General features: G+C 49.9%; 16 protein-coding genes across 16 annotated transcripts; 10 read left to right on the top strand and 6 right to left on the bottom strand.

The window, feature by feature from the left end:
• Positions 1–85: 85 nt before the first annotated feature.
• On the top strand, positions 86–1,436 carry snf4 (AMP-activated serine/threonine-protein kinase regulatory subunit SNF4; the record flags this gene model as incomplete). The annotated part of the gene is made up of 5 exons (XM_057128683.1): positions 86–130; positions 189–288; positions 434–613; positions 737–1,203; positions 1,254–1,436. 5 exons carry the CDS (start codon positions 86–88, stop codon positions 1,434–1,436), a joined length of 975 nt encoding a protein of 324 aa, XP_056983239.1.
• Positions 1,437–1,755: 319 nt separating this feature from the next.
• N7511_006307 (uncharacterized protein) lies at positions 1,756–3,883 on the top strand (the record flags this gene model as incomplete). The annotated part of the gene is made up of 3 exons (XM_057128684.1): positions 1,756–2,797; positions 2,848–3,150; positions 3,201–3,883. The coding sequence occupies 3 exons, from the start codon at positions 1,756–1,758 to the stop codon at positions 3,881–3,883; spliced, it is 2,028 nt and encodes a 675-aa protein (XP_056983240.1).
• Positions 3,884–4,270: 387 nt separating this feature from the next.
• Positions 4,271–5,299, top strand: atfB (bZIP transcription factor atfB; the record flags this gene model as incomplete). Its single annotated transcript, XM_057128685.1, has 1 exon — positions 4,271–5,299. The coding sequence occupies one exon, from the start codon at positions 4,271–4,273 to the stop codon at positions 5,297–5,299; it is 1,029 nt and encodes a 342-aa protein (XP_056983241.1).
• Positions 5,300–5,738: 439 nt separating this feature from the next.
• N7511_006309 (sugar porter family MFS transporter) lies at positions 5,739–7,554 on the bottom strand (the record flags this gene model as incomplete). The annotated part of the gene is made up of 2 exons (XM_057128686.1): positions 5,739–7,192; positions 7,254–7,554. The coding sequence occupies 2 exons, from the start codon at positions 7,552–7,554 to the stop codon at positions 5,739–5,741; spliced, it is 1,755 nt and encodes a 584-aa protein (XP_056983242.1).
• A 384-nt stretch (positions 7,555–7,938) lies between these two features.
• Positions 7,939–9,846, top strand: N7511_006310 (arylsulfatase; the record flags this gene model as incomplete). Its single annotated transcript, XM_057128687.1, has 2 exons — positions 7,939–8,096; positions 8,145–9,846. 2 exons carry the CDS (start codon positions 7,939–7,941, stop codon positions 9,844–9,846), a joined length of 1,860 nt encoding a protein of 619 aa, XP_056983243.1.
• Positions 9,847–10,333: 487 nt separating this feature from the next.
• On the bottom strand, positions 10,334–10,567 carry N7511_006311 (uncharacterized protein; the record flags this gene model as incomplete). Its single annotated transcript, XM_057128688.1, has 1 exon — positions 10,334–10,567. The coding sequence occupies one exon, from the start codon at positions 10,565–10,567 to the stop codon at positions 10,334–10,336; it is 234 nt and encodes a 77-aa protein (XP_056983244.1).
• A 118-nt stretch (positions 10,568–10,685) lies between these two features.
• Positions 10,686–10,981, top strand: N7511_006312 (uncharacterized protein; the record flags this gene model as incomplete). The annotated part of the gene is made up of 2 exons (XM_057128689.1): positions 10,686–10,703; positions 10,811–10,981. 2 exons carry the CDS (start codon positions 10,686–10,688, stop codon positions 10,979–10,981), a joined length of 189 nt encoding a protein of 62 aa, XP_056983245.1.
• A 934-nt stretch (positions 10,982–11,915) lies between these two features.
• N7511_006313 (alcohol acetyltransferase) lies at positions 11,916–13,543 on the bottom strand (the record flags this gene model as incomplete). Its single annotated transcript, XM_057128690.1, has 2 exons — positions 11,916–13,459; positions 13,510–13,543. The coding sequence occupies 2 exons, from the start codon at positions 13,541–13,543 to the stop codon at positions 11,916–11,918; spliced, it is 1,578 nt and encodes a 525-aa protein (XP_056983246.1).
• Positions 13,544–13,964: 421 nt separating this feature from the next.
• N7511_006314 (Zn(II)2Cys6 transcription factor domain-containing protein) lies at positions 13,965–15,133 on the top strand (the record flags this gene model as incomplete). The annotated part of the gene is made up of 2 exons (XM_057128691.1): positions 13,965–14,048; positions 14,111–15,133. The coding sequence occupies 2 exons, from the start codon at positions 13,965–13,967 to the stop codon at positions 15,131–15,133; spliced, it is 1,107 nt and encodes a 368-aa protein (XP_056983247.1).
• A 194-nt stretch (positions 15,134–15,327) lies between these two features.
• On the top strand, positions 15,328–16,079 carry N7511_006315 (NAD(P)-dependent oxidoreductase; the record flags this gene model as incomplete). The annotated part of the gene is made up of 3 exons (XM_057128692.1): positions 15,328–15,355; positions 15,405–15,625; positions 15,681–16,079. The coding sequence occupies 3 exons, from the start codon at positions 15,328–15,330 to the stop codon at positions 16,077–16,079; spliced, it is 648 nt and encodes a 215-aa protein (XP_056983248.1).
• Positions 16,080–16,627: 548 nt separating this feature from the next.
• N7511_006316 (uncharacterized protein) lies at positions 16,628–17,389 on the top strand (the record flags this gene model as incomplete). Its single annotated transcript, XM_057128693.1, has 1 exon — positions 16,628–17,389. The coding sequence occupies one exon, from the start codon at positions 16,628–16,630 to the stop codon at positions 17,387–17,389; it is 762 nt and encodes a 253-aa protein (XP_056983249.1).
• Positions 17,390–17,820: 431 nt separating this feature from the next.
• On the top strand, positions 17,821–19,224 carry N7511_006317 (uncharacterized protein; the record flags this gene model as incomplete). The annotated part of the gene is made up of 1 exon (XM_057128694.1): positions 17,821–19,224. The coding sequence occupies one exon, from the start codon at positions 17,821–17,823 to the stop codon at positions 19,222–19,224; it is 1,404 nt and encodes a 467-aa protein (XP_056983250.1).
• Positions 19,225–19,450: 226 nt separating this feature from the next.
• On the bottom strand, positions 19,451–20,050 carry N7511_006318 (flavin-dependent quinone reductase; the record flags this gene model as incomplete). The annotated part of the gene is made up of 1 exon (XM_057128695.1): positions 19,451–20,050. One exon carries the CDS (start codon positions 20,048–20,050, stop codon positions 19,451–19,453), a length of 600 nt encoding a protein of 199 aa, XP_056983251.1.
• An 836-nt stretch (positions 20,051–20,886) lies between these two features.
• Positions 20,887–22,975, top strand: N7511_006319 (Zn(II)2Cys6 transcription factor; the record flags this gene model as incomplete). Its single annotated transcript, XM_057128696.1, has 3 exons — positions 20,887–20,892; positions 20,941–21,924; positions 21,977–22,975. The coding sequence occupies 3 exons, from the start codon at positions 20,887–20,889 to the stop codon at positions 22,973–22,975; spliced, it is 1,989 nt and encodes a 662-aa protein (XP_056983252.1).
• Positions 22,976–23,165: 190 nt separating this feature from the next.
• On the bottom strand, positions 23,166–24,961 carry N7511_006320 (putative iron-regulated transporter; the record flags this gene model as incomplete). Its single annotated transcript, XM_057128697.1, has 5 exons — positions 23,166–23,435; positions 23,509–24,188; positions 24,249–24,288; positions 24,375–24,538; positions 24,610–24,961. The coding sequence occupies 5 exons, from the start codon at positions 24,959–24,961 to the stop codon at positions 23,166–23,168; spliced, it is 1,506 nt and encodes a 501-aa protein (XP_056983253.1).
• A 512-nt stretch (positions 24,962–25,473) lies between these two features.
• On the bottom strand, positions 25,474–26,935 carry N7511_006321 (mitochondrial 37S ribosomal protein mS47; the record flags this gene model as incomplete). Its single annotated transcript, XM_057128698.1, has 2 exons — positions 25,474–26,835; positions 26,885–26,935. The coding sequence occupies 2 exons, from the start codon at positions 26,933–26,935 to the stop codon at positions 25,474–25,476; spliced, it is 1,413 nt and encodes a 470-aa protein (XP_056983254.1).
• Between the last annotated feature and the right edge of the window lie 329 nt (positions 26,936–27,264).

Genomic DNA, 27,264 nt, shown 5'->3' on the forward strand with positions numbered 1-27,264 from the left:
ATGGTTCCCCCACCCAAGGCGGACACCACCTTCACCTCTCTGGTCACGCGCCTTTTCGTGCAGCCAACCTCGTACACAACCTCCAATGGCCTCTGAGAGAGCAATCGACCGGGAAGAGCGACAGGGCCTGGTCAGTGTCTCATTCTTAACCTTGCTTTTTCCCCGACTAATACCTTTCAACCTTTCAGCGTGCCATTCGCGACTTCCTCAAAGCCCGCAATAGTTACGATGTGCTGCCCCTCAGTTTCCGACTCATCATCTTCGATACCTCGCTCTCGGTGAAAGAGAGTCTCAACATTTTGATTCAAAATGGCACGTCTTCAACCTCGAAACCCTTCCCTCTCCACGTCACTACCTCCACGTCACTGCATCCCCTCTCGATTCTCGAGATTCCCCTCCAGAATTCCATCCGCGCAATGACCGAATCCCCTAGCTAACCTGGACCCGGACTCGGGCGACACAGGCATTGTCTCAGCACCATTGTGGGACTCGAAGGCGTCCAAGTTCGCCGGACTCCTAACCACCTCCGACTACATCAATGTGATCCAATACTATTTCCAGAACCCGGCGGCGCTGAACCAAATCGATCAATTCCGCCTGGACAGTCTGCGAGGTACGTAGATCTTCAACTCCAATACCAGTGCCAGTGCCAGTCCCAGCGCCAGTCCCAGCACGGTTCAGTCCGAGTGCCAGTCTACCCCTCGTTAGAACCCCCGCAGCTAACAAGACCCAACAGAAGTTGAAAAGGCACTCGGCGTTGCACCCCCAGAAACCATTTCAATCGACCCCGAGCGTCCGCTGTACGAAGCGTGCCGGCGCATGCTTGAGTCGCGCGCCCGTCGTATCCCTCTAGTCACCAGCGATAGTCAGACCGAGCGGCCCCACGTTCTCAGTGTCATCACGCAATATCGTATCTTGAAGTTTGTTGCTGTTAACGTGCCTGATACTCAGCAGCTACGCCGGCCGTTGGGGGAACTGCTGCTTGGTTCGTATGATAATGTTGCTACGGCTTCGATGGATACACCCGTCATTGATGTCATCCACATCCTGGTCGAGCGCAGTATATCCAGCGTGCCAATTGTAAACTCAGAGGGTGTGGTGTACAATGTCTTCGAGTCGGTTGATGTTATTACCTTGATTAAGGGTGGTGTTTATGACGATTTGAGTCTGACTGTGGGAGAAGCACTGAAGAAACGTTCTCCGGTAAGTGGTATACACAATTTGATATGTCCATTGATACTGACTATAAGCAGGGCTTCCCTGGCATTTACACTTGCTCTCTAAACGATGGACTGGATACTATTTTCGATACTATTCGCAAGTCCCGCGTCCACCGTCTGGTCGTTGTTGATGAGCACTTCAAGCTCAAGGGTGTGCTGACCCTGAGCGATATCCTGCACTACATTCTCCTAGAAGGAGAGAATGAAGAAGCATGATCTAGACATCAGCCTTGCATGGATCCGGCGTTTTCTTTGTTGAGCTTCCCTCAAACAGGCCCGGCGAGGCCATGTTTTGATTTTGGGCGTTACGAATGTACAGAGAGGTAATGACATGGTCTCTAAAATGTTTGTCGGAATATAGACTTGACGATTTGAACTCTGTGAATGCTTGTAGTCAACGTAACTTCCCAACGTGCGCCTTCCTCGACGCAGACCCTAACGCAACCTGCCCCGGTGCTTTCCAGGGCTCTTCCCCCGACTTACTTCATCTTGTTCCCGTCTCTCGTATCGTTTACCTTTTGTTCGTTGCCTAATCATGCGTCGTTTTCGTACTGTGTTCAGGTCATCTCGATCTGATAACCCAGACAATCGCTCGCGTGCGCAGCGCCGAACCTCTGATAACGATCCGCTGAAGCCCAAGCCTGAGACCCTTTCACAGGAAACTCGCCCCGATGAATCCCCAGTCAAAGACTTGAATGTTCTGACTAGTGGATCGAAGCCCCCTCCAGCCACTTCCGTTACTTCTGTCGGTGAACGGACTGATGACTCTCCGCCGGCTCCTCTGGAGCCTGAGCATACTCCCCTGCGGCCCAAGTATGGCACAAAGCGATTGAAGAGGATTGTTGCAAGATTTCGTTCGAGCCATTCGCATGACGAGGATCCTGCCGAGGGCCCATTCCAGTCTGTTGGAGTCCAAACTGACAACACCGAGCCCATTGTACCTGACAGCACTGAACCCAGTGTTTCGGGCAACGCAGACCCAGCTTCCAATCCTCTGGAGCAAGCACAAGTCTCTCTAGCTCAGGAAAGCCCTCCAAAGTTAGTTCGTTTTGATGATAACCCTCAAGTTGTCGGAGAGGGCGAGCGGAAGGTCAGCACCCAGAGCACTGAGTCGCAGGAATCGAGCCAAACCGAAGACACCATTTGTCGACACACTACCGGCCCTGACCTTATTCCAACTCCGACCACGGTTTCTTCAGATGAGTGGTCATGGTCAGGACTCATGTACCACCCCGAGGATGGTACTCATATTCGGGAGGGATCCAACCCGTTCTCGGATGGAAAGAGTACTGAGCCTCAGCTGGGACAGCCATCGTCTTCCAAGCGCCATGATCGGAGTCGGGAGCATTCGAAAGCCTCTGAAAGCTCCCTTGATCCTATTCTTGAGGAACATGACAAGATTGCGCCTGCTCCAATTCCTCAGAGACCTGGCTTTGGCCCCATGATCAACAATTTGACCTGGATGAGAGAGCCTTGTCAGTTTGAGCCGTCGAAAGCCGCTGTCATCTTGAACAAGTTGATCGTTCGCTTTGATATCCCTATGCCCAAGGTGCTTCCGGAACCTGAGGGTGGTTTGCGTATGTTGTTTTCTTGCTTTGGTATGAGCTGCCACTAACTCATTCGATAGCTGAAATTCCTCTTAATGAGGGATCAGGCAACGGTCGACGTGGTTTCCGATTGATGAATCGGGTTCGCAAGGTCCGCTCCGGTCTGGTAGCTGATGCAGGCCCCCAGGAGCGCAAACTGCGACGAGTGAAGACCTTTGCCGTGCTCCGTCGCCCCGTTCCCATGACTTCCTTGTATGGTCGATCGGTGGAAACTTTGGCCCGTCTCGGTGGTCATTCATTTCTCATGTTGGCTGATTTGGCTCCGTTTCCTTTGCAGCTGCCTGCCTGCATTGTAGCCCCAGTGATGTTTCTGCATAAATATGGTTTGTGACGTGCTCTTCTACGTCATGACTGAGCTAACGGGTTCCTGCAGGTGCAAATATGCCGGGCATTTTCACCAACGCAGGTGATGTGAAGGCTGCCACTCGCCTATATGACAATTTTGCTTCCCAGGTGCTGTCTGCTGAGAAGGAGGAGGCCAAGATCTCCATGACCATGCGCATAGTGTCGATGCCTCATCTGAATCATGATTCTGCGCCGGTGTTGAGTGTGGCCTGGACCCTGAAAGCTTTGTTGGCGGGTCTGCACTACGGGATCCTCGGGAGCGTCCGACTGTACCAGACTTTGAGCCACATCAACCTTGCAACCATCCCACAACCCGTTGATAATCTTCATGTGCCGGACTGTCTGTCCATGCTGGGTCCCCGTACTGCGATCCGGGTACAGCTGATTGCTCTTGCGGTGATTGCGTTGACTGATGAGATGGAGCGTGAGCTAATCTGCGCCGTGTTTGGGTTACTCACCAAGCTGACTCGTGTGCCGGAGCCTAAACCCGGGACTGAGGTCCGGACAGTGGCGACGGATCTTGGTCTAGAGCGGGTGTTTGGACCGCTGCTCCTCGGAGCCAAGGGGCAAGAGAACCAAGACGGCGTGCCAGTGCATATCGTGGAACAGGAGATCGAGGAACAGCGGGTGGCCAAACTGTTGATGGATCATTGGTATTATGTGAATCGCCTGTTGCGAGAGTGGGCCAAGGGAGAGCGTCACCAACATTAATCGCAAGACAAAAGACAGAAAACAGAAGACATGGGACACAGGGTTGGTGAACTATGTATTCTAGAAGCTCCCGGAATTGTTATACTTCGGTGAGATGGGGACCGGCATGAGATCCCGTTGGACCTTCCATTCGTTAGCTGTTAGTTGATTATTCCTCTTGTATTTGTTAGAATGGAACTTCCTCTCTCTTCTCATCCTTTCTTTGTCCCACTTCGGATCTGCTGGCCGGAATTCTTGTCCGACCGTGGCTCCTTCCAAGTCAACCGCGGATTCTTCTACAGCTTCAGGCACCGGACGTGGAAGAGACCAACTCGGTTGCTGGTTTAGGGTTATTCGCTTCTAGGGCAAGAAACCCAATCTCGTTCCTCTTTACTCTTCATCACCATCATGTCGAATCTCATAGGCCTCACGGATACCCATCTAGCCCTCCCTTTTGCGGGCGACCTGCTACTGCCAGCCCCCGACGAGGAACAGCTCTGGGGCCTCGGCTCCGTTTCGCCAGTAACACACGCAACCTGGGACCCAAGCAAAGTCGAGTCGGCAGCCTTTGCCCACTCTGCATTGGAGCGCGATCTCAAAAACGCCCAAGTCCGCAATGGCCAACCAACCCCCCCACCATACGACGAACACCAATCCACCCATCACCTCCCCCACTCCCTCTCCGTCCTAGACATGACGATGAGCATGAGTCTGGATGGCAGCGCCAGCGTCTGCGCCTCCAAGCGCCGCCGAGTCCGCGAATACACAGCGGCAGCCGCAAGTCTGAGCCCTGAACTAGATCTAGACGACGGCGAACCAATGGACAGCGCCAAACGCGCCAAATTCCTCGAGCGCAACCGTCTAGCCGCAAGCAAATGCCGACAAAAGAAGAAAGAACACACCCAGCAACTGGAATACCGCTACAAGCACCAAAGCGAGAAACACCAAGCGCTGATGACCGAGATCGCGCGCCTGCGCTCCGAGATCCTAGGGCTGAAAAACGAAGTCCTGAAACACTCCCAGTGCGGCGACGAACCCATCAAGATGCATCTCGCGCACATGCTGAAGAAGATCACCGAAGGCGATAAAGAGCCCTCCACGGCCGCCGTCGCTGCTGCCGCTACGCTGCCCGACTCGGCGCTGGCCTTGCCGGAGACTTCGTCCGTGTCGTCGCTTGAGCCGGTTGTTGCGGCGGCGACGACTACGGCGGCTATTGCGGCGGCCATTGCGGTGCCGGTTTCTGCGGCGCAGTCTGGGCAGGCGGCGTTGTCGTTTGGCTTTGATGATCCTTTGCAGTTGGAGCCTGCTGCTCAGGCGGCCGCGGAGGCTTTTGAGCAGCAGATGCGGAGAGATTCGGAGGCTTCGCTTGTTTCTGAGGGGTCGTTTGCCTTTTCGGCTGAGGAGAGCTTTGATGATTTGATTAATGTTAATGTTTAGGGGGGTGCTTTGTTAATTTGTCTATGGGTATGACTTTTATGTGGAGGTAATGCGGGTACTTGGATTATGGATGGGATGGAGTGTGGATGGAATGGAGGGCGTTGTAGCTTGGTTTTCTTGGAATTATTGGCTTGACGTGGGTTTAGTTGTATTGCGATCCAGTGTGCTGGCTGGAGGGTGTCTGGAGTTTTCCCTTACATTCGCTTGTGTGGATGACGTTTTGGATTTGGAGCTATGCTTTGTTCTGTTCCTTCGTTTCTAGCTGTTTATTCGTGATGGCTGGGCTTTGTTAGCCTTGAGCCTGAGAATACATATCTTCTATGAATAACATGACCGTTCGATGGGAATGTTCCCTTGGTGTGGTATCCTGATATTCTTGAGCAGGGTATGAACGAATAGTGCATATATCACAAGTGTGAAATCAAGGCTGTCCAGCGGCCTATTCGACATGTCTAGACCGACTTTTGGATTGAATCGACTTGGTATCGATACCAGTCTGCGCATCTTGGTATGTATCAGCATTATCAAGGGCAGAGCCCTCGACTGTGACTCCTTTCCATCCATGCTCGGCATCGGGATCAATTCCATCAAACATGTCGTTGATCTCTTCCAGGGACTTGCCAGCAGTCTCTTTCAGGAAGAAGAATGTTCCAATGGCAATGAACGCATCTAACAAACCAAACAGCAGGAATGTGCCCCATCCAAGGCCCGCTTGGATATATGGCGTCGAGAAACTCCAAACAAAGTTGAACAGCCACTGCGATCCCACGCCGAATGCAACCCCCGGCTCCCGAATGCGCGTGGGAAAGATCTCACTTGTGCACGGCCAAGGCAGCGGCCCCCAGCTGAAGTTGTAAGCGATGATGTCCAGGTATATCAAAGCAACAGTCGCAATTCCCGAAGATGTGACAGTCCCATTCCCAGGCTGCGGATAAGCCTTGATGACCGCAGCAGTAGCGATCATGCAAATAGCCATAAAGGCAGCACCGTTAATTAGTAGCGGCCTTCTTCCAAAGCGATCAGACAAGAAGACCACAAAGATTGAACAAGCAACAACCTTGACCGCACCAAAGATGCCAGTCAGTAAGAGCGTACGATCCCCATCTCCAACAAGGATAGCGAAAAACTGAGGCCCGAAATACGCCAACGCAGTCGATCCAGTCGACTGCTGCGCAAGGAACAGCCCACCACCAATAAGCAACCGATGCAAATTGTTCCACTCAAGCAACTCCCTCAGCCTGAACCCAGCAGTAGCATGTCTTTCCTCTTCCAGACCGCGTCTCATATCCTCAAACTCCCCAACAACATCCTCCCCCTCTCCAGCCCGAATCCAAACAAGACTCCTCCAAGCCTCCTCCTCCCGACCTGCAGCCAGCAACCACCGCACACTCTCACCCAGACTCAACACCCCAACACCCATCAAGAAACCAGGAACAAGCTGCAGCCCGATAGGCAATTGCCACTGTCTCGCCGTAGACTCCATCTCCTTCACCCCATAATCAATCCAATAACTTACAAGAATGCCAATAGTATAAGTAAGCTGATAACAACTCCCCAACTGCCCCCGGATCTCCTTGGGACTCATTTCTGACATGTAGATGGGTATCACAGTCGCAGACCCACCAACGCCCAAGCCACAGATTACCCTGCCGACATAAAAGGCCGATAGCGAGTGGGTGTCGATGACTTCGAGAACAACACCTATGCAAAAGACAGCCGAGCAAATCATCATTGCAGAGCGTCTGCCGAGCCTGTTTGTTATTGGCCAGATGAGAAAGCAGCCGGCGAAGGCGCCGGCTTGTTGGATTCCCACTGCTATGGCGCTTATGCTTGTTTTTTGGGACTTGGTTATGTTGAAGCTTGCTTCGAAGGATGGGAATGTGAGCACCCCGCCTGGGAACTCTGGTTAGTATTGGGATGGATGATGGGTGTATGGTGATTGGGTAGTACTAACCTATTACTCCGGAATCATAACCAAATAGAGCTCCGCCGCAGCAGAGGACTAGGGCTAGCCAGTAGGTTCGCCATCGGGCTTTTGAGAAGCGAGTTGCTTTCATTGTGGGGTTGGAGAGTGAGGATGTGCTTGGTTGTGGAGATTGGGCTTGATCTGGGTATTGGGGGAGCTTGCTATAGCGTCGTTTGGTTATGGAGGTTGGGATCCACCGAGTGTAGAGGTTTGAGTACCAGGTTGAATACTGGGTTGAGATGGATGGAGGAGCTGAGGAGGAAGGAAAGGGAGCTATTAATGGAGGCATTGTAGTAACATGAATATATATATATATAAACCTTGAATACTTGGCTTGAGTATATGCGTAGGAGATGAAGCTCTCCGGATCTGCAACTGATTATGTCATGACTGCCGATTGCCGACCAGCTCACGTGGAGATTGTGCCATCGATGCAACGTTTTGCATCAGAGCTTCGATTGTGGAGTTGGCCGACTTCCATTGGATTTCTTATCAGATGTGGACCTTCCCCCACATTCTTTGCCGATGGCCGACAGGCAGTGTTGATGCTGGGGAGCTTCGGCTGCTTTGTTTTTGCCGATGTGAATATAGTCGTGCATGCCCCTCATGTCTGGTGTGACCCCTCATTCTTTTCTTGCTCTCTCGATTTCTCTCCTTGCCTCACGTCTTGACAATGGCTCCCAAACGTCCCAATTTCTTGGTGATTGTCGCCGATGATCTAGGCTTCTCTGATGTGGGCTGCTTCGGCGGCGAAATTCGCACTCCAAACATTGACAAGATCGCCGAGGAAGGTCTACGATTTACAGACTTCCATGCTGCTGCTGCATGCTCGTAAGCATTAGCTACCCAAGCAAGACTGACCGCGGACTGACAATTTAGTCCAACACGTGCCATGATCATGACAGGAACAGACCACCATATTGCAGGCCTGGGCAACCTAATTGAATGGACCAACATCTCTGGTCAAAACGGACCCAAGGGTTCGGCCATGAGCACCGCCCCACAGCGTGGTATGCCCGGTTACGAAGGATACCTCAATGAGCGGGTCGTGGCACTCCCCGAGATGCTGCGTGATGGTGGATACCATACAATTATGTCGGGGAAATGGCACTTGGGTCTGACGCCAGAGCGTTCACCGTCCAAGCGCGGGTTTGAGCGATCATTCGCCCATTTACCTGCTTGCTCAAACCATTATGCTTATGAGCCTGAATTGAAGGATAAAGATCAGATCCCTACTTTTATCGAAGCCAGTTACATTGCTCTGCATATGGAGGACGGCGAGTATGTGCGCAAACTTCCTGAAGGGTGGTACTCCTCTGATGGCTATGGTGATAAAATGGTGGATTATCTGAAGGAATGGAAGGAGAGCGGTGGAAGTGATGGCCCTGATGGCAATGGAGACCGTCCCTTCTTCGGATACCTCCCCTTCACAGCGCCGCACTGGCCGCTCCAGGCCCCGCGCGAGTACATCGATCACTACCGGGGTGTCTATGATGAGGGTCCAGATGTTCTCCGCCAGAAGCGTCTACAGCGCCTGAAAGAGCTTGGGATGATCCGCGATGATGTTGAGCCACACCCCGTTCAGGCTGAGGAAGTCAAGCCCTGGGAAGAGTACTCAGCCGAAGAGAAGAAGAAGTCCGCAGTAGCCATGGAGGTCTTCGCTGGTATGGTTGAATGCATTGATTCCAACGTGGGCAAGGTAGTGGAGTACCTCCGCTCCATCGACGAGCTAGACAACACATTCGTTTGCTTCATGTCCGACAACGGAGCTGAAGGCGCAGCCTACGAAGCCTACCCAATGGTTCAAAACGGCGTCATGCCCCACCTCCAGAAATACTACGACAACAGCCTCGACAATCTTGGCAACGGCAACTCATTCATCTGGTATGGTCCACGCTGGGCCCAGGCTGCCACAGCCCCATCACGCTTATACAAAGCCTACACAACCGAAGGCGGGGTCCGCGTCCCATTCACCTGCCGCTTCCCTCAAAACTTCAACATCAACCCAGTCGATGTAGCAACCGGCAAGGGCGGCATAACCGACCAATTTGCAACTGTCATGGACCTAGCCCCCTCAATCCTCGACATGGCAGGCCTGAAACACCCAGCCCCAACCTACCAAGGCCGCGAAGTAGTCGAGATGCGCGGAAAAAGTTTCCACCCCTGGGCGATCGGCCAAGCAGAACGCATCCACCCCAAAGATTTCATCCAAGGCTGGGAAACATGCGGCAGAGCCGCTCTCCGCTGCGCAGATTGGAAAATCGTCTTCATCCCCAAGCCCAAGGGCCCAGAGAAATGGCAGCTGTACAACCTCGTCAACGATCCCGGTGAAATCCACGACTTGTCAGAATCAAACCCGGATAAACTGAAACAGCTCCTCAAGCTCTGGGATCAGTATGTTCTTGAAACGGGCGTCGTCCCGCTTTGCCCTGATCTCGGTGATTTCTTGGAGGCTACTGAGGCACAGATGCCTGAGAATGCTTGGATGGAGTTTGATTATTGGAAGCAGGGTGCTAGAGATGAGCCGGAGAAGTTTTCTAGGCAGCCGCCTAGGTTTCAGCGTACCGTTCAGCCGTTCTAGGTGATGCCTGGTGCTGTATTGGATTAGATTGCTTGATGACGGGGGACTCTAGGTTCGTGTTATGATACCTAAGTGAAATATTACATAGAATGCAGTTCCTTTTTATCTCGATGAGTGTTTCGTGGATTTGACTCAACTTACAGCCATGTGTCGTTGGTCATTGCATGCTCTAGATAGCAGGGCAAGAGAAGACGCAATGTATGTAATGATATTGCGGATAAGAAAGAACTAAGGAGAGAAAGAAAGAGAGAGAAGCAATTTCATCTCTACAGGGTTCTGGTCTATCACACGACATCCCCCGAAGTCTTAGTGTCTCTAGAAACAGGCCAGTCATGATTTCTGAGGACTCAATAGAGATGACCAAACGAAACTATGGCGGATTGAGAAATATGAAGGCAAAGAGCTAATGATATAGGACAAAAAGAGGAGCACCAGACTGAAACAACCGGTAGATATGCCACCGGATAACTAAATGAACAGTTAAATATTACTCCTTGGTAGGTATGAAAGGTCCATCCTTCCATCTCAGCATTTCAACAACACCAGCCACCACAACAATCACAACACTCACAACATCCACAACACCCATCGCCTGAATCACAACAACTGTCACAACAGTCGTCATCAGATGGCTGAGAGTTATATGACTTATACGCTTCATATCCCCCATACGCCCCTGCTCCAGCCACTCCACCTGCCACAGCTGCTCTAGTTCTACCATGATGCGAGTTGTGATCACGATGATGTCTGTGATTAGAATGGTCGCTGTGGTCGTACCCTCTGTGACTGCGTTGGGGCTGATATGCTAGCTGGGGTGTCCTAACATAACGATTCTCAACATGGCTTCGAGGTGGCAGGTTAGTCAACGTGCAGAGTTCGAGATTGATTTTGCGCCTGGGTATGGAGATTGCGTACATTTCCTGGTAACTTAGACTTATGTTCCTGGGTTGATCATATATGGAAGGTTTTGTGGGGGCTGACGGTCTTGGATGATGTTTTGATTGATGGGTCGGTTGATGTCTCGAGTGATGCCTCGAGTGATGTCTCGGGTGGCGACTTGGCTGATGCCTTGAGTGGTGATGATGACCCGTCATCTTTGAATGGCGAAGAGAGCAAGTTGCAAAACCGAATTTAAGTTGATTGTTTCAATCCGCCCCGAAAGGCCAGAAAGATGTGATAGTATATCGATTTGGGAAAGACAAAGTCGAGAAGATTCATGAATTGCATGTTGACTATTGCAGTTGTCCTGGATCTATGGGATTTTATAACCATCTCCTGATAAAGGAACCGGAGTCACTATGTACTTTCAAGTCTCGCGAGGCTGAATGGGGGTCAAACCCTCCCCCCTGGTTGCTTCACGCTAAGTTTCATCTTACGCGCCCAGTATAAAAATATTCCATTTCACCAATATTGCTTTTCAGACGAGACGCTATCGATTTCTACTGGACACTGGTTAGAGAGAATAAATATCATCTGCCGCAGTGGGCGCCCGGGTCATGCTGAAACATGGACAGAGGTAGGCGTTTGAAAAATACTTCCAGTCTCCCCGGTTCGTGGTTGCAAATAAGCACTAGATGATACTCGGCAGTTTTAGCGCCGGTATTGCAAGCTTATATCTCGCGTGGCAAGTAGAAGGCCAACCAGCTGAAACAGGGTATACAGTAGTCTTGCGTCTAAGGGAACCACCGGGCTAACCCCGCCCTATCCGAATGAAGAGCTCTACACCACTCCAGATCGTATGCAACTTATATCCGGGGCTATGTAGCTAGTAGGAAGTGCTGTAGTTCTACCAAAAAGGAGTATAGATCATTTTAGGGCGAACCGCAAAAGCCCTCTTGGAATGCGTGTTATTCTAATTTTAGAATGGGACATAATAGACGCAATATTATTACTGATTTAGTGAGGAGATCTCATATACCTCTATTCTTTATAGTAACTAGCTGGTTGGGATGAACCACTTGTTTGAGAATGTGTCATACACAAGGGAACTGAACATGTGTATATTGAAATTCAGCTTTCACACTATACTATTCGTTATTTAGTCGCCCATCACCCCCCTCTATTTAATTCTATCGATCACAATGAATGCAGGACGCAGGGCAACCACAGCAAATCTCAGACATCAAATCACGAGCCTTGTCTAGAATCTTCCGGGCAAGCACCGCTTCGTCAGAGACACCGAGAACACCCAGCTGCCAATTCAGAGTAATAACCATATCACCACCTCTCCTCGTAACTATCTGAAAGTTCAAAGGGCTTCCCGTTACATTAGCCGGCTGCGAAAACAACACGCGCTCAATATCCCACTTCCTCGGGTCCGTGGTAGTGGACAAATCAATAGATCGCGCATGCGGATCAAACACAACCGCATTGCTAATCTCATACGAGGAATCCCGACTCATACCCACTTTCCCGAGGAACCAATCCCGAAATGAGCCCAGGTATCTCAGAAGCCCGATCGGTTGGTCGACAAGGGTACTTGCGCATTCGGCAAGTTGATCCGTGGTCCTGCGCGCATCCTCCCAGAATGCAGGGTCATGTTTGAGATTGAACGCCGTGTTCCAGTCCGATGAGGTGGACGGTGCAGAGACGTACAGCGCCGTAACGCTGTTTATCATTTGATTCTCGTTTGCAGTATAAGCCGGAAGCAGGGGTCGAAGATCGACGACGATCTGGCCAAGAAGAGTTTGAGTAGGTACGTTTCCATTTCCAACGTGTGGAAGGAGACTCTGCAAGATGTGCACGACGAGATGGTTGAAAAAGCCAGTAAATTTCACTCCCTTTTGTCGGCACATGCTCAAGATCGCATTTAGTTGATCGTTCTTGACTAAGAGTAGTTCAGACCCGGTGTGGAAGTTGAATTTGTCGTAGCTCATTGCCTTTCCTGTCCACGCATTGGCGGCGTGGGGTTTGTTCACGGGAGATTGGAGATTAAGAAGGTTGTTGAGGGCGTTGGGGATGTAATCGCCAAAGACATTGAGGAAGAGGTATCGCCAGGTGATGGTCAGGTTGGCTGCTTCCTCTAATGGCGGTGGAAGAGACATTGCAGAGGTTGAGGTTTGATAGAGATATTCCAAGTCGTATAACTCCTGCGCGGTTTTGAGACCCTCTAAGAGGGTTCTATGGAATTCCAGACCTGACCTTCCATCACCGTGAGAGTGGGAATATGCAAAGATGATGTAGACTCGGTGAACCAGTGTGGATTCATCGACAAGAGGCACAATGAAGACTTTCCAAGGAGGTTTCTGATTCACTTGAAGAAAAGGTTGATCGTGTATCTGCTTTGTCACTTGTGTGATCAAATGCAACTCTTGGTCATCCTTGTGCTTGGCCGAAGAGGATGTTGAAGTTGCGAGCGTATCAAGGAGGTGCAAGTGGTTTCGAAGATCCAGGTAGTCAGGCCGAATGAAACTTGGATTCTCGGTATTTTGCCCTTCAATTGCTGCACTCAGAATGGGATGCGTGGCAATGCAATGTTTCAAGGCTGGGATGAAGTTGTTGAGATTGTTTGCATCGAACGAGCCCGCGTCGGATAGCGTGTAGAGACCAGTCAGTGTTAAGGCATTGTAGAATCCGAGGGCATGTCGCATAATATATCTTCTTTCGTTTTTGCCTGACGGGCTTTAGCATTGAGATCTATAACCAAAGAAAGAATTGTCTTACTTGCGAAGCGAATGAACTCCGTGCCTTGAGACATCGTGTTTCTCGGATACGCGGAATTGGCTCTGAGAAGCAATAGTCGTTTCTGGTCTGAATTCAAGCCAGAAATCTCTATTTAAAGGTCGACGGCGCTGTCCAGGGGTAATACATTCGGCCTTTTCGTTTAGTTCGGTCAGCTCGGTTAGTTTGCTCAGAACACCCACATGCCCTGAGCCAATTACATGATAGTGAAGCATGATTTCAAGCAAAAGCCAGGCTGAAAGAACCTATGATTCCTCGGCGCTGGCTCATTGTTCCAAAAATCCAGACATCCGATCAGACTGATGTCTCGTGTGGTGTGGGTCTCAGCCAATCAAATCCTCTCGCTCTTCCTCGCTCCCTCGTTCTTTTCGTTTACATCTCTTGGACATCTTCGGTGAAACGGGATATGCGCAAAACAGATTAATCTCTTCCTAAAAATGTCGTCCAGACCTACCGGTAGCCGGAAATACCACAGTAAATCCCGCACCGGCTGTCAAACATGCCGTTCTCGCAAGATCAAGGTATTCGCCCACTCCTCTGGTATACGTATACCACCCTTAACCGCAGACTAAACGGTCTTTAGTGTGATGAGAAACATCCCTCATGCCTTCATTGTATGAAGAAGGGACTGCATTGTAGTTTCCTGCAGACAGAAACTCCGACATCGATAGTCCCTCACTCAGAGACCTTAAAGCTCGAGCTCCTCCACCACTTCACAGTTTCAACCTTCGCCACATTATCTCCGGATCCCAATATCCGAGAACTATGGCGTGTAATGATTCCCCAAATGGGATTTACTACAGATTACATACTGGACGGGATTTTCGCCCTCGCAGCCCTCCACATCGCGCGCTACAACACCGGGCGGAGACATTCTCTGCTCGCTTACGCCATTGAACGGCATTCGGCATCATTATCAAAAGCCTTACCGTTGATATCCATGGTGACGCCACAAAACTGCACACCACTCTTCGTCTTCGGGGTCTTAACACTCTATTACAGCCTGGCGCGACCAATTCAAGAAGAGGATGCACTGATTTTCGGCAACGGCGCCATTCCGGAATGGTTATATCTCATTCGAGGCATCGATACAGTTGTAATGGCGGAGGCTTCCGTCTTCTCTTCGCCTGTATCTTTGATATTTCGAAGTACATGGGGAAGCTTGGATTATTGGAAGACGCATACTCCCGACGAATCCCCGGTTCTCACGGAGTTGAAGGACAGGATATGTGCGGAGATTCCGAATAATTTAGAACAGCAAGCCACTCTGCAGGAGACAGTTGTGGCATTAAGTCGAAGTTACTCATTCTTCTTTGGTCGGAATTTCAAGGATCAGGATAAATTGCGCGGATTCTATGAATGGCTTTTCGAGATTAGCGATGCGTACCTGGGGCTTCTGAAGAGGGGAGATAACGGGGCATTGTGTGTGCTTGCTTTCTATGCCATTTTGGTGAAAGACCTTGAGAAGCATTGGTGGATAGAAGGATGGGCAGTTCACCTGATAAAGGGGATTTATATGCTTTTGGATGGAGAGCATCGGCTGTGGATAAGATGGGCCATAGAAGAGATTGGGTGGGTTCCCGATGTGAGCGCTGGCTCTACATAGTATACAGCTTGCATTCAAGAGTTACAACCCCGTATACTTGGACAGTCCTGACGAGTAAAGATCAGCTGCGTACAAATTACCCTTTTGGGACACAAAGCGTATTCGGGTGGGTCCCATGCTTGGCGATCAAGCGTCTTTCTTATAGATTCGAGACGTCCGCAAAGTTCAGTTTCAAATCTTTCATTCAGACTCTCATGCATTTTCTCGTTCTGGGAGCTTCAGGTATGATTGTTTTCACTCAGGTTTACGTGAAAGTGTCTAACCTGGATAGGTGCCATTGGCCGCCAATTTTGTGATCTCGCTCTGAATGAAGGTCATGAACTTACGCTTTTCCTCCGAAATGCCTCAAGGGCTCCGGAGAGCATCCGCAACAAAGCGACACAAGTAATTGAAGGTTCACTTGAAGTCGAATCCGACCTTGACAATATTGCAAAATGCGGCGCAGACATGTTTGTCTCTTTTGCTGGTCCAGCAGTCGGAGCGAGTGGGACAGTGAGTAATCACCAATCCTCTCAACGTTCTTATTTACTGAATCCTTACTTCGTAGCCTCTTGCAGACGGATACAAGATCCTCGTCCCGAAACTTGCCTCGCAGAACATCAACCGCGTTCTCATCCTTTGCACGCCATCTTTTCGAGATAAGTCGGACATTGAGACATTCAAATGGCGCTGTGGGGGCTGGTTCATGAAGCTCTTCAGTGCGGGTCAATATCAAGAGATGATTGCTATTGGAAAGACTATTTCTACCTCGAGTGAAGATATCCAGTGGGGATTGTTCCGGGTTGGTGGACTTACTAATGGTGAAGAGGCGCCGGTTGAGGCGACTCATCTCGGGAGTGGACTAGATAAGACTTGGATCAGTAGATCTAGTGTTGCAAGATGGGTATTTAATGAGGCTATTGAGGGAAAATGGGTGGGAAAGTTGCCTTACATTTGTAACCAGTAAGAGATCCCTATGGGATGGATATCAATTCGGCAACTTCACCGCCCGCTTGTGGGTTGTCATTAACAACACTCCTTGGCTATATCACTAACTTCCTTCATCTGCAACTTTATGCTCATAATTTATTGTCGTCTGATATGCCCCAAAGACGTCCTCACACTAAATCTCGGGATGGGTGTAAAAGATGCAAGAGACGACGAATAAGATGTGATGAAAAGGGTCCCCCCTGTGGGACTTGCAAGGCACGAAATGCAGAATGTGAATATGCCCATAATATCTTTCGACAGTCCCGTTGGACTATGCGATATGAAGAGAAAGAGTCCTCATCCAAAAGGAAGTCTATAACACCTATGGTTGAAATTCCCTCTGAAATCACTAATGCCGAACATGTTGACGAGAAACCAAAAAGTCCTTTCACTCCAACAAAACGAAATAGAGAATTGCAGCTGATGCATCACTGGACTTTGAAAACATGTCATAGTTTCTCGCAACTATTGAGTGAAACTTTTCAGACATATGTGGTGCAACAAGCGTTACAGCATGAATTTTTAATGGATGCATTGCTAGCCCTCACATCCCTACATCTGGCCACTGAGCTTTCAGCCGCCAATGAAGAAAAAATAATCCACCTCAGCGATGCACTACAATATCAAAGCAGCGCAGTGCCAGCCTTCCGTACCGCGCTTGAAGACATCTCAGCGGCCAACTGTGACGCGCTTTTCGCATGCTCTGTGCTAATGATGGCTTGCACGGTTGTTTTTCCGTCACTTGAAACTCATTCCCGTGGTGGTGCGAGTAGTGGGAGAAAAGTGCCCACTGATTTATCCTCCCTTTTTCAGTTTGTGAAAGGCATTCACTCTGTCATTGACCAAGCTCGCCCTTCTCTTGATTCGGGGCCATTCAAGCTTGTTATCACGCCGTACTTGGGCATCGAACAGATGTATTCTTCGACATCTGAAGTGATCCTTCCTTCAACATTGAAGAAGCTCTGTCATGATGAGCCGTCGGTCTTGCAAGATATTTATATTCACGCTGTTGAGATGCTAGAGCGATGTGCTATGGCGGAAGGCATGGTTGTTCCTTGGATTGTTATGGCTGGCGAAAGATTTGTGGAACAAGTCGAAAAGGAAGAGCCGTTGGCATTGCTTGTCTATATATGCTGGGGGGCTCTGTTTGGCCGTCTTGAAGAGATGTGGTGGGCGAGGGTGGCTGGACAGACTATCGTGATGAATCTCTCTGAGTGCATTGTAAAGAATGAGGAGTCAGATGAGATTGTAAGATGGGCTAAAGAAAAAGTAGGGATAAAACCTTGAATACAAATCCAGCGAGAATCTTGGTCACTATTCTCTTTCTTGCAGCCTCTCGAATCTCCCTGGTTCTGGTTCTGAATAAAGACTTGCTGGTGCAGATGTGTGGAGGCCGTATATTTCCATTCATGAGAAACACTTCAATCACATACTTGACTAAATACATTGCTAGCCTAATTCAGACCATCACAAAGCATATACAGTGTCGCAAGGGGTATTGTCAAGGCCTATAGAGCAGATCAATGCCAAATCCACAGACGAGTATACAGTCCAGTGCCCCTCACGGCCCCACAAGACTAAAGCTAAGCTTAAAACAGACACCTCAGGACTTGGGCATTAACCCAGGCAACACTTGAATATTCTCGTCTGAGCGGCCAAATCCTTGCACATCGCGGGGAAATTTTCATCTCTTTCCCCTTTCCTTGCAGTCCACAAGAATGCGACCAACCTCGTTACCCCCGATCTACAAGGGCAAGCTAATGTTCTTCGACGAAGTCCTCTGGGACAAAGGCGACGAATTACTAGCATCCTGGAAAAGCAAGCTTTTCAACCAAGCCACAATAAATGAAGTGATAAACTTGATCCAGCAGCATCGCGAAGGCATCGCACATCAGCTCTTCCCACCCCAAAAGGGTGCCTTCAACATGGTCATCCGGCTTCGCTTCGTCGACGGCGCATCTACAGTCATCCGCCTCCCAATACCCGGATATTCAGTCTTCCCCGAAGAAAAGGTCCAGCGCGAAGTGTCGGTCATGCGCTTTCTCGAACGGCACACTGACATTCGCGTCCCGCATATCCTGCATTATGGCATGACCGACCAAAGTCCCGGCCAACTCGGCCCATTCATCATCATGGAGTACATTGAAAATAACGCCGATTTGGTAGATGCGCTGAATACACCCGGTCTGCTTCTTGAAGATCGACCAATTCTAGATCCGGATATTTCGCCGCCCAGGCTTCGATCCGTGTACAGTGATATGGCGGGATTGATGTTGCAAGTTGCAAAGTTTTCATTCAATGCTATCGGATGCATTTCTAATAATGAGACCAATGACCTTGATAACGAGTGGGTTGTCAAGCATCGGCCGCTCAGCATCAATATGAACGAACTCGTTCAGGTGGGGGGCGTCGCGCGGGCAGATCTACCTCAACGGACATTCACAAGCGGGTCGGAATATTTCCTCGCTCTCGCTGAACTGCATATGGTGCATCTATCATCGCAGGAACACGATGCTGTGGACTCGGCAGAGGATTGTCGGATGAAATATATTGCACGCTGTTTGTTCCGGAAGCTTGCGCGCGAAAAACGACTCTGTCGGTTTGAGGGTGGGCCTTTTAAGCTATACTGTGATGATCTCCGGCCTGCAAATATTCTTGCTAACTCCAATTTTGATTATAAGATCTGTGGTGCGATTGATTGGGAGTTCTCATACGCCGCGCCTGCGGACTTTGTCTATGCCCCGCCTTGTTGGTTACTTCTTGAACGGCCGGAGTACTGGGATAAAGGTTTGAACGACTGGGCGCGGTTATATGAGCAGCAGCTGGAGGTCTGGCTAGAAGCGATGGTTATACGGGAGGATGCTGATATTGCGCGCGGTGTGATTGGGGAAGCGAATCGGCTCTCTGGGTTTATGCGAGAGAGTTGGGGAAGTGGGGATTTCTGGGTTAGTTATGCGGCTAGACGGAGCTGGGCTTTTGATGTTGTTTACTGGGCTCGGATTGATAGGAGGTTTTTCGGAGAGGGCACTCTGGAGGATCGGGTCGCATTGTTGACTATGGAGGAAAGACGTGATATGGAGGAATTTGTACGGAAAAAGATGAACAAGATGGTTGATGATTGACTATTTAGAGAAGAACATGAGCAAGAACAATTTTCTTTTTCTGATATATAGGCTCGTCCATTATATTTGAAGCTGTGTACAAAGTCAAGTTGTACCTTGATTCCGATAAAGTCCTGTGTATTGAATGGACCATCTACTGCTTATCGTACGCTGAATGTGTATCAGAATCACTTTATAACTAAGCCAGATGGTGAAATAAAATATATTCTAATTGACGGATAACATTCTAATTGCCATGAACCTTCTCTAACAACTCCGAAAACATAGAAGAGATCTGCTCTTCAGCGCCACTTGCCCTCCACCTCCCCTTATCTTCAGCACCAATCTGATCTCCTTCCAAAGACTCCATAGTCGACGACTTCACAGTAAGCCCAGGAGTCGCTGAGACTGCATTCATATGCAATCCTTGAAGAATCCCACTCAAATGATCAGCCGCCTTGCCACCTCCTCTACCCCCGTAGGTCACAATAGCAGCAGGCTTGCCTTTCCATTCATAGTACAAATAATCCAATGCATTCTTCAAACTGGCTGGAATGCTCCAGTTATACTGAGGCGTGATAAAGATGAACGCGCTATACTGGCGAACCTTGGCGGACCAAGCTTGCGTGTGTTGGTGGATATAATGGGGCGTGGGATCGGCCTCCGGAAGGAACGATGGAATAGCGGGCTCGTTGTATAGAGGGAGGCCTTGCTCGCTGATATCGAGTAATTCGAGAGTTTCCTCGCAGCTCTGGCGTGAGATGATTTCCAGGACGTAGCGAGCGATGAACGGGTTCAGTCGAGGCTCTCTGGTGCTGCAGACGACCAGGGCGATTTTTTGAGACATGGTGCTTTTCTGTTTCTCTTGAAGAATGGAGAAAGAACTTTGGGTTTATAATTATTATTTATAGAGATGGACTGTCTCTTTTATAAGTCTGACTGTAACTCCAAATATATATTGAGGCTTAAATCCGCGGGAGATCCGAGGGAATTTACTTTAAATGGAAGTTCTCCGCGGATGTCCCGTGGACAATCCGCAGTCTTGGTTTCAGGCATTAAGGAATCAGTATAGGGTAGAAGATGAAAAAGAAAGGTAGCGGATGAAGAGGAGTGAACATTAACAGCTATCTACTATAGAATATGGGCTTATGGGACTGCTTTACAGGCATATGTCATGAATCTAGCTACATGTGCAATGTTTATCGAATTACACTACATGTGCGCCAGACACTAGAGTAGTTGATAGTCTTGTTTACTCACTGTACTAACACATAACTTACCCATTCAGCTGCAATTCGCCAATTTCTGTCACCACGTAGGAAATATTCATGGAACAGATACAGTCTGGTATAGAGAAATAGTGACCAAACAGCCTCCAAAGCACTGGGGATTCCCCACATTGCAAAGTCCTACAGAATCAGGGGTTCCGAGCCGCATGTGCCTGTGCCTGAAGTCTGAGCTAAGTTCTATAGTGCAGATCTTGTCGATTGCCATAGTGCATGTTAGTGCATACATGCTTGGGTTCATATAAAAAGAGGCCCGTCGTCCTCTCAGGCAATTATAGCCTAAAAATCAACCAGAATCTCGTCATCGAACTCCACAATTCGTTGCGGGGAAACCAGCCACTTCCGATGCAACTTTCTCAGGCTTCATGTCTGTCTCTGGCTATAGGCCTGTTGCATCATGGAGGTAAGGTATATGAGACTCTCAGGCCGTCGTCAACTAACAAAAAACCAGGTGCCAAAAGCCCGGGGAGCGGGCAGATCAGGACCGCGCCGACGAACAGGTTGCCTGACATGTAGAGCGCGCAAAGTGCGCTGCGACGAGTCCAAACCCAGTTGCTCAAACTGCGACCGACTACGACTCCGATGCATCTATAAACCTCCCATCGCGCTCACGTGGGGGTCATCTCCATCTCGTTCCCATGCGCCAAACCCTGCGACACTCTCAGTGCCAACCAGCCCACCCGGCTCAGTAGGTACAGCTGCCTCTGCATCTGTCTCTGCGTCTGTATCAGCATCAGCATCGGCATCGGCATCGCGCTCTCCCGACATCAACTTCTTCAACACAGTCCTCCGATCCGATGATCATTCCATACCAACCCTCCGACATCTCCCCGCGGGGGACCCATACCCCTCCGAATTCGATATGCTTGGGTTTATGGGCGGCATCACATCGGAGCTGGAACAAAAACACCTGGATTTGACGACTGGCCTTGATGCTACTTTCACCGCCAGTCCAGCGCAGTCGCTTCCCGGGGTGCTGCCAACCATGGAGGGCCAATTTGCGGACCGTCGTACACCGATCAGCCCAGATGAGCCTTCTTCGGTTTTGGACGAGACGTCTGTTGGAGGTGGCTCAGATCGGACGACGCCGCGGGGGAGCTGGTCTGATGCAGGCGGTACCTCGTACGAGGATCAGCTTATACAGCATTTCCTAGCTATTGGTCCGCCGGCAGCTCCATTTGGACCGCTTAATATGGAGTGGAAGTATGTGCGGCCGGCGTTGCTGGCTCATTCGCGGAGCTATGGTCCGCTTTTGAATGCTTTATACTGTTACACCGATATTCATAAAGCGATGGTAGACGGGAAACGCTGGCGCTGGGCGCCTACATATTACAAAGTTTCCAGCTCGGAGATCCAGGCTTGTCTTCTTGGCGACGTGGGCGAATCCACGCTTGTCAAGATCTATGCCACTATTTTTCTTTTAATGTTATCCGAGGTATGATCTACCCGATCCTCACTCGAGTCATCTTAACTGACACTCATCTCAGCTTCTCTCATCGCACGAAATATGCGCCGGAACCTCATTTCTCAAATCCGGCTACCTCATCCTCCAACGCTTCCACGACCGCACACGAACATGGACAGGTTTAGGCCACCTCCTAGTCTCATGGGTTTCCCTTCTAGACGTCAAATCCCTAATAGCAGGGCGCGAAGGCGATCCTCTAACAGAACTAGGAAATCTCCCCGAACACGACATATCCTTAAAGTCAATAGAACCTCAAACATTCCCAACACCACGCACAGCAACTCCAAACGACAACGCAAAAGAAGAGGAAATCAACGCAGACCCCTTCCGCAGCCCCAGCTATCTAGTCTACGAGTCAATCGTAGGCCCCGCTTTCCAATTCTTCTTCCAAGCGCAACAAATCGTGCGCAGAATCGTCTGCATAGACCTCCACCACCGCAGCCGCGGAACTCTCAGCGACGAATTCGAAGTTCTCCAAATAGCCCATAAAGTAGGCGCCGATCTCGAAACACTATGGCACAAACGGCCCGCTGTAATAGACGTCTATGGACGCCCGGAGGCACTAGCCGATACACTATGCGCGCCCGTCGCAATGGAAGTCTGCCGCACATTCCGGCAGTACATTGCCAGTTTCCTGGCTAACTTTATTTACCTGCACCGCGTGGCTTTTGCCATCTATCCTCGTACAGACCGGGTCAATGGCGCCGTGGATCAGATTATCCAGCTCGCTACTGTTGAATCGGCGGCGCCGGGTCATCTTCCGGTTAGTTTTATGTGGCCGTTATTTGTGGCAGGCTTGGAGGGGTCGAGTGACCAGCGGCAGTGGATTGTTCAGGAAATGCATCGCATGGCGTCTGTTCCGGCGACTGATGCTGTTACTTCGCTTTCGCGCCATCCGGCTGCTGATAAGGTTCTCTTGTTGCTTGAGGAGATGACGAGGCGGCAGGATGCTTCGAGAACGTGGGCTGATTCGAAGTGTGTGAGGAGGGAGTTGTTTTCGGATTTCTTTGTGGTGATTTGAATTGAGGCGTTTGCTCGAGATACGGGCTCGGTTTGGTTGTATGTATGGATTTTAATTACTTGGTAGTGAGCTCGGTCTCATTGGTGGCTGTTTGCTTTTCTGTGAAGTTTTTCACAATGGCTCTCTCTTGTGTATTCAGGTATCCTGCACGAACGCTATGTTTTTTATAATCAAATAGAAGTCGGTGGCTTTACACTGTCCCCGATTCGAGTGCTCGATATACAATCTTGTCTCCTCCCATACACCGTGATCGGTGCAACAGATGACCGCGTTCCTTGCGAACATACGCTGCAAAGCAGATAGCCGCTACGGTTACAGCACCAGAACTGATTAGCACTGGATATTGGAATTGCGCAGGGAGCGGGAATGCAATAGTCGAAGCGAACGAAAGCATCTCGAAAACATTCTGCAGTGCCATCTCGGTAGCAGAGAAACGAGCGCGTGCATGTTCCTCGATAGTCTATAAATGCAAAAAAAGGATAAGAATAAGCATCAACACAGCCACAACAAAGCCCATGGACCAGTGAACTCACCTCCTGGACAAGAAACTGAACAGATAAATCAAATCCCCAAAGCCCAATCCGACTCATAGCAACACCAACAATGAGCGTCCAAGCAACAACGCTGGAATCAGAATCCCACACAACAAAAGCTGCGGCTGCTGCAGTCACGCAGACAAATTGCCAATTCAAGAACCACAGTCCGGACCGGATTGGGCCAATTTTGTTCATGATCATCGGGGCCGTCCAAGTACCAGACAATTCAGCCGCTACCGAGCCAATGCGCATATAGCTAACCTGCAAGGAACTGAAGCCCGTGCTGAGGAGATATGTGACCATTGTGGCGCCGAACGAGAGGACAGTTAGGTAGAGGAGGCTTAGAGCGACGGAGGGGAGGAAGACCGGGCTTGTGGTGTATTCCTTCAAGGAAGATTTGTGGTGATTAGTAGATGGGCTGGTGCCAATATTTTGGTTACTCTCATGAGATTGATCATCAGCATCCAGCGTGTTAGAAGCTGTAATTTGCTTTTTCAGAGCTGGCACTGCTCGGTAGACTTGGGCGATTGCCATGTATTCGACCGCCACGGATGCGCAGTTCAGACCGAAGACTGTCCAGATGGCGTATTTCGTTTTGAGACTGTCAACTAGGGAGATGAAGACTGGGGCTAGCAGTTTGCAGAAGAGGTCGATTCGTCGCATTGAAGCGTTTAATTCTGTGGTCGTTAGAGATTCTCATTTTCTCTCTTCTAACTCTTGACATTGGATGTTCTTACTTTGTCGAGGGACATTGATGTTGTCCGATATCACAATTGCCTATAATTTCATGTAATAATTAGTGGACTTGCATCAGATAGCCAGCAATGAAGATAATACGACTCAAGCAAGTGCTGAGAACATACCCAATCTCGCTCGACAGCCACGGTATTAGCTGTAGCAGCTACTTTCTCCAAACAGGCCAAAAGTCCCTGTACACCAAATAGAAGAAGAGTGATCGTCCGAGATTCTGTAGTCAAAAGCACCACAAAGCACAGACACGACACAGCAACCGGGATTCGCTGCCAAACTAATTGCTCAATCAATATGCATTCGATCTTTCTCGAATCAGAACACAGAGGGAATGAAAGAAATACATACCGATAGAGTACCTCAAAGCAACAAGCCGATCAGACCGATCAACCCACGCACCCAGCCAAGGAGAAAACGCAACAGCTGATAAGGCCCGGACGAGTGCATAGATCGACACATAGAGCAGCGTATCTGGGAAAATGGAGGCCAGAAACAGCACTGCGCCAAACTCGAACATACGTGAGTTCCATGCTGACAGCGTATGTGAGATGTATAGGCGTGTTAGCACGGAGCGAGCTTCTGGTGCTGAAGTGATATCCATCTGTGAAATCGGGTCAGAGGTTGGTTGGACTGTCTGTGCGGTGCGACAGTTTTCATATGAGGGTTGCCTCGACGCCGATGGACTGCTCGCTATGTCCATTGTAAATTTGCTGGTTATACAGGGGTTGTAGATTTGCCATTTGAGGGTTAATGAGTCGGGGTTTGGCGGATCTGCGGTTTTGCGGGTGGGCTGAGGACGGTGGGACCAGTGGGAGGATTTGCTTGGGGTTTACTGGATTCTTGTTTTATAGGAACTCGAGCTATAGGAAATGAGTTGTATTTCCCCTGATAACGTTCTTCGTTTCAATAGGCACTTTTCAAGAGTCGTTTTCAGAACAAGGAGCTTCCGTTTTAACTAACGCAGAGCCAGGCTATAGGTATACCGAACTCGAATGGGTGTATCGCGACCAATTAGCAGGCCATGCAGCCTCAAAAAAACCCTCTGGGGGTTCATATAATTAATCTACAATGAACTGGAGATACCGATGTTGTCGTCGGATTGCTCCAAACAGAAAAGACCAATAAGTGGCAGACGAAACAAGTACATAGGCCCAATATTCAATAAATTCTAATACAGAACAACAAAAAAATTACATGTAGGTGGTATCCCTCTTAGTTCCACTTGAATCCTCCCTCGGCGGTCTTCGACGTCTTCCGGGTAATCACCTCGACAACCTTTCGGCGGACACCCTCACGGTGAGCGTACTTCTCAAGGAAGTACTCCACCACGGGTCTCCGTGATCCGTGTCCTTGACGCACAACTTCCTCAATCTCGTTCTCGGAAGGAAGCGCGAAGTGGGCGTGAGGGTATTTCTTGTAATCGACTTCGCTGAAGAGGGACAGGCGCTCCTCGCCCTCGGGGATCTTGAAGAACTCCTCCACGGCCTCGTCGGAGACTTCCTGAAGAGTCGCAGGCTGCCATTCAGCCTGGCGGGGAGGCTTCGATACAAGACGGGCGTTGACACCCTCAACGAAGTCGGGGTGACGCATGAAGTGACCAGAGATCGCGTGTTCACGCTGGAAAGTCTCTGCGATGGTCCAATCCTTACCCAGGCGCAGCTGGCGAAGGGTGACCTTCAGAGAAGTAGGAGAGCGGCTTGAAAGGGTCTGCAGTGTCTTCTGTGCCCACTCCTTGTGCTGAGTCTCCTGCTCTAGAGCCTGGAAAATCTCCTCGACGGTGTTGAATGCGAAGCAGCGGTCAATGGCAGCACGCAGGTTACCAGCCAGAAGCATGGGCTCCTCCTCAAGAGAGGGAAGCCCAAGTGAGAACTCTGCCATGGTCTTGTTTACGGTATGGAGGCGTTCGGGGAGCTCGACGTGATCAGCGAAGGTCAACTCAGAGAGACGCTGGGTGACATTGGCCAGAACGCTGGAGTGCAGGTAGTGGGTAGCAATGCCGGCGTACAGAGCCTGCACACCCTTCAGGCGCTCCGAGGTCAGAGCAAGGTAGGTTCCGGTCTCGCCATCAAGGCGGGGCAAAAAGAACGAGCCACCAACATCAGGGAAGAAGCCGATGGTTGTCTCTGGCATGGCAAAGACAGTGCGCTCAGTCGCAATACGGAAAGGAGCGTGCATGCTAAGGCCGACACCACCACCCATGGTAATTCCATCCATGAAAGAGATAACGGGTTTCGAGTATGTGGCAATCAGATGATCGAGGGAGTATTCCAGTCCAAAGAAGCTTGTCGACGCTTGTTGTCCCTCAGGTCCCTCTGCGTTCTGTTGAGCCAAAGCGGCAACATCGCCGCCTGCACAAAGAGCCTTCTCGCCAGCTCCGGAGATGAGGATCATGTTTGCGAGGTTGGACTTCTCCCATTCCTTAAGTCGAGGGAAGATCTTCCGTGCCATAGAGCCGTTCAAGGAATTGAGCTTCTTGGGGCGGTTGAGCTCGACGCTGCGGATACCGTAAATCGAGTTGAATAGAACATCATCGGGTTCATCGGTGGGAAGTTCTTTGGGGATATTTGTCGACATCTATTAATGGTTAGCTCTGATGTCGGTGCTCGATCCGAGGTGTGCATACCGAAGCTGTTGCCATGAAGGCAGGGTTGGTCACCTTTGCGCGTAGAGGCATTGGGGATACGCGCGAGATCCAGCTCGGCGAGGGTAGGCGGGAGAAAGAGTGTCGAAGTAACATTAGAACGAAGAAAAGGAAGAATCGAGGGAAGGGGTATGGTGACAATCAGATGTTTCTCCGCTTTCTTGACCTCGGGAGTTTTTTTCGCTGGATTTGCTTTCCGCTCCGACTCTCCGCCCATAACCGACACTGCTTGACATCACCTTTGATGCTGTTTGATGTCAAGAATTAAAAAAGCTGATGTTTGAAATGAATGGAAACATTGTAGTTTATGAATTCTTTAAATTTTCTAAACTTGATAGGGGTTGGACTGCACAGTTCCAGAA

Source organism: Penicillium nucicola (genome assembly GCF_028828085.1).
Source record: "Penicillium nucicola strain IBT 29836 chromosome Unknown utg000006l, whole genome shotgun sequence".
NCBI classification, from domain to species: Eukaryota; Fungi; Ascomycota; class Eurotiomycetes; order Eurotiales; family Aspergillaceae; genus Penicillium; species Penicillium nucicola.